Source organism: Cyprinodon variegatus, unplaced genomic scaffold, assembly GCF_000732505.1.
Source record: "Cyprinodon variegatus isolate N-32 unplaced genomic scaffold, C_variegatus-1.0 Scaffold1631, whole genome shotgun sequence".
NCBI lineage: Eukaryota > Metazoa > Chordata > Actinopteri > Cyprinodontiformes > Cyprinodontidae > Cyprinodon > Cyprinodon variegatus.
Window position 1 is genome coordinate 16,135 of NW_015152084.1, and position 4,431 is coordinate 20,565.

The 4,431-nt window shown below is 44.8% G+C and overlaps 1 protein-coding gene across 1 annotated transcript in view; it reads left to right on the forward strand.

Annotated features, from left to right (window-relative positions):
* LOC107104156 (oocyte zinc finger protein XlCOF22-like) overlaps positions 1–3,141 on the forward strand; it is a 6,175-nt gene extending 3,034 nt beyond the window's left edge. Inside the window, exons 2-3 of the mRNA XM_015404085.1 lie at positions 1,236–1,493; positions 1,770–3,141. Of these exons, the coding sequence (XP_015259571.1) occupies positions 1,236–1,493; positions 1,770–2,704 (1,193 nt within the window). The 3' untranslated portion in view covers positions 2,705–3,141. The remainder of the gene's footprint in view (positions 1–1,235; positions 1,494–1,769) is intronic.
* The last annotated feature ends 1,290 nt before the right edge of the window (positions 3,142–4,431 follow it).

Here is a 4,431-nt window from a genome sequence, read left to right on the forward strand (position 1 = left end):
ACATTTCTGGTTGATGTTTGGTACGTTTGTTTTCATCACCTTCCAGCCCAGTTTTCTAGCTGAGGTTTGTTGCTTTGTTCGGGTTTTTCTGGTGTTTTTCATTTTTCATGCCTCAGTTTAAGATGGTGAAAAATATTTGCTGCCTTTACCTGCGACTGCCTTTAGGCAACTGTTGCAGCGTGAGGTTCGTTGTTCTACTTCTGTCGCAGTAAACCCAAACCAGTTCCAAACAACGGATGATTTCATTCCTTTTTTCAGGACTAACTTCCCATTCCCACCGGTTGCCATGATGTCACTTGCCGAACTGCATTGTGGGAGTAACACTACAGCTACGGAAGCTCAGGGGAGCCAAAACTGCGGCATTACACAAAAAATAAAATTGTTTTTTTTTCTAAATCACCCGCAACAAAAAGTTAAAAATATTTAATTGATCGATTTATCTGTTTTTTTTCCCAGGCCTGCCTCATAGCAAACCAGTCTTAGAACCTGCTTTCTGTCAAACTTTAATACAATAAACGATTAATTGATTTCTGAAAAGTTTATGGAAAAAGCTATTTTACATCATCTCTTTAGGATTCTCTAATTGTTCCTCTTTACTTCTTAATAAATCTGAAATATTAATATTTCTCCTGCTTTAAATGAATCTAGTTTTGCCCCAAATATGAAGGTTTGTTTATTTGTTGCTTCTTCTCTCAGGATTTAAACATAAAATCTTTATTTTGTAAATGTTTCTGTTAAATCTAAGGCTCTGATGTCTAGAGAGGAAACAGGAAGTGTGCTCGTTGGCCCGCCATGTAAACCGGGCCGGTTTACCAGAACCTCCAGCACTGCACAAACACTGTGGTTTTTAGACATACAGCGTGAGCAGGTAGATCGCGTATCAGCGTCGGGTCATACGCCGTGAACAGGTAGATCGCGTCACATCGTCGGGTTGTGCAGCGTTAGAACAAACTTCGTTGGCTGTGAATTTTTAAACCCTGCAGTTTCCTTGTACAGTTTGAGTTTAGCTGAGTACGATTGAAATATGGCACAGTGTATGGCTGGCTAATAAAGCTAACTGTAGCTAGCACGCTTTGAAGCCAAGAAAGAGGTTCTCCTTCGTCTCTGGGTCTGGTACTCTAACCCAACAGGGCCCGGTTTCCACCACCTAATCTGAACCGGTCCAGAAACCGGATCCATAATCGGGTTCAGGTTCCGATGTCTCAGTCCTGACCTCTATTCTGTCGTCCTTCCAGAACTCCATCAGCAGAAGGTCTCTGAGGAAGATGTTCTGGACGACCCGCAGCTCTGGACCGGTGGGAGGAGCCACAGTTTGGACCAGGAGGAAGCAGAACCTCCACCAGGTCAGGAACAGGTCCAGCTGCCAGGAAATTTAAAGACGGAAGGAAGACCTGGAGGTTCTGACAGAGGACCGGTCCAGATGGAAGAACTGGACCTTAAGCAGCAACTGCTGGACACCAGCTGTAAACTAGAGATAGAGTCACACAGATCAGGTGAGAACCAGCTGAACATTCTGATTCAACCCACCAGGTTCTGGTTTGGTTCTGAGGCGAAGCTGACATCATAGCTGCTAATCAGATGATCAGAACTAAACGGATCCGGACCTCAGAACCACCAAAGGAAGAACTCATTGGGTTCTGGGAACAAAAACCAATCAGCTGGTTCTGCTGTGGTGACGGGTTTACAGAAACCTGCTTCATCCCGGTTAGAACTTCAGAACCTGGACCTGGTGCTTCTAACCTCTGTCATGTTTTCTCTGGTTCCTACAGAATCCCCACATGGTCCTGAGGAGGTTCTGGCTGATCGAGAGATCTGGACCCATGGGCCGACCCGGAACGCAGACCAGGAGGAAACAGAACCTCCATGGATCAAACAGAACCAGGAAGAACCTCAGCCTCTTTGGATCAATCAGAACCAGGAGGAGACTGGGTCTCTACATATCAAACAGGACGAGGAGGATCCAGAACCTCCGTGGATCAAACAGAACCAGGAGGAAGACTCCGTCTATTCGGAGGAGCGGCTGCTGATCCATCAGAACTTTAACCCGGTTCCCTCTGATGAAGAGAGTGACCAGAGGGAACCAGAACCAGTCCCTGAGCAGGTCCACTCTGACACCTCTGATGGTGGCCATGTAGAATCAGAACCTTCTGAAAGGTCCTTGAATGTTTCTCAGACGAAGAAACAACAATATGAAGAAAGTTCCTCTGGGTCAGAAAGTCTGGGCGGGTTTGGACCGGGCTTCAGCAGAACATCCTCACTAATGAGCCACATCAGAACTTCCAGCCCTGAGGAAGCTTTCTCTGCGGGTCTTCTGGCAGTAGAACCTTCTTCCTCATCACAACCTCACCATCCCTTCCTGGTTGGACACGCTGGGACGCCGTCTTCCCAGCTGTTGGCAGCAAACTCTAAAAGAAGGACTCGGACTGCAGAGAGTCTGTATTCCTGCGGCTCCTGTGGGAAACGGTTCCGCTTCCACTGCCGGTATTTGTCCCACCTGAGGACCCATACAGGAGAGAAACCCTTCTCCTGCGGGGAGTGCGGGAAACGGTTCACTCAGGGAGGAAGTCTGTGGCGGCATGTGAGGACGCATTCAGGAGAGAAACCGTTTCTATGTAGAACCTGCGGGAAGAGTTTCACCCAGAAATCGGGTCTGCTGGGTCACATCCGGACCCAGCATGCCGCGAAGCAGCCCTGTTCTGGTTGAACGGGTGACTTCAGCGGACAGAACCGCACCGCCTCTGGACCTGAGAAACATTTGAAGCAGAACTTTGAGTTCTACTGCAGAGAAGACGGTTCTGGTCCAGATAAGCGCTCAATGAGATGACCTGGGTGCTCAGGTGGATATTTTAGTGAACGGTACCGGAGGTGACATCTATGTGAACTTAATCACAATCTGTGTTTGTTTGTCCAGTTTTGAATAAAATATCTTGGTTCTTATTTGGCTTTCAGTCAATAGTTGGAAGTTGGTCTTTATTACTATCTTCCTGTTCTGAAGGCGGATGAAGCTGAGAATCGGAACCACTTCATGCTCAGGCAGAAGGTCCAAACCCGACCAAATGGAACTGATGCAGCGTAGCTTTAGCTCTAGGTTTGGGAAATCTTTGGAAAGTTCTGTGAAATAGTTCCTACTAAGGGCCACGCACACAAACGTTACATTTCATTGGCAGCTGTCCAGCCGCCTCCATCTCCTCCGTCTCTACAGGCGGATGATTCAACCTCAGCATGGAAGGAAGGAGACGGGCTAAGCTTTGGTTTCTCCTCTGATTTTAACTATCTGCATGTTCATATAGAAAAATTATCTTGATGGGATTTCACTGATTAAAAAAGGTTAAATAAAGAGAAGGATTTTAATAATCATATGATTCTGATGAATTCATCAGTAGGAAAAGTTTGGTCAGCGAGGAATAATCAATGGATCATTATTTATGCCTAAAGCTAACAGGTTTGCAGGGATTTAATGAATTTAAAGGTAATCAGTAAAAAAATTATAACAATTTTTGTAGCGGTCACTGAGTCTGGGAGCGGCCATTTTTGCCCAAACATAGTAACACAGTTCAACCAGATCATCCTGTCAAATTGATTCAATAATTTCCTTTTTAAAGTACTTTGAGAAGTTTGAATCCTGCATATGAGCGAAATTTCCTGTAAATCACAATTCTGTAGCATTAAGTTACAGTTTGTTTTCTCCACACTCTGTTTCTTTACTAATTGGTCAAAACTACAATCATTTTTCTCAGCTTTATTGTCCTTTTGGTTCCTCAAAGTGGAAACTGAAAGGTTCTGCTGTTGCTTATCATGACTGCTCAGGTCTGTGGGAAACTCAGAGACAAGGCTGGTCAATAAAGAGTCTTTACCTTTTTTGTGATTTATATTTTGTTTATTTCATTTAATCTGTTGAACCTGAGTTGATTTGGGCTAAACACAATTCCAAACATCCAGTGTGTGAGGCCCTCTAGTGGATGTTTTGGGTTATTGCAGGTTCTTGTACAGAGTTCTGGTGTTTCCTGTCACTGTGGGCTGCAGAGCACAGTAGTACACAGCAGAGTCTGACAGACGGAGATTCTGGATCGTCAGATTAAAGGATTTCTTGCTGCTGTCGAGGTCAGTGTCAAATCTGTCATTGTTAAAGTCTGGAGCTTTGATGTTTCTTGATGAAAGCTGTTGCAGCATGTACTTTGGAGAACCAGTTTCTTCTTGTTGATACCAGAACAACGTTGGAGTTACGCTGCTGTCATAAGAACATCCCAGAGTGACAGATTCTCCTTGAGCTGCAGCAACATGTCCTTCTGTCTGCGTCACTGAGTCTCCTTTACACTCTGAGGAAGAACAGAACATGCAGAGGAAGAGATGAATCAATAAAGATGATTGATTAAAGGAGAACAATCAGCAGCTTTAAAGACTTCTATTCCATGTAGAATAGATGTCATTTTC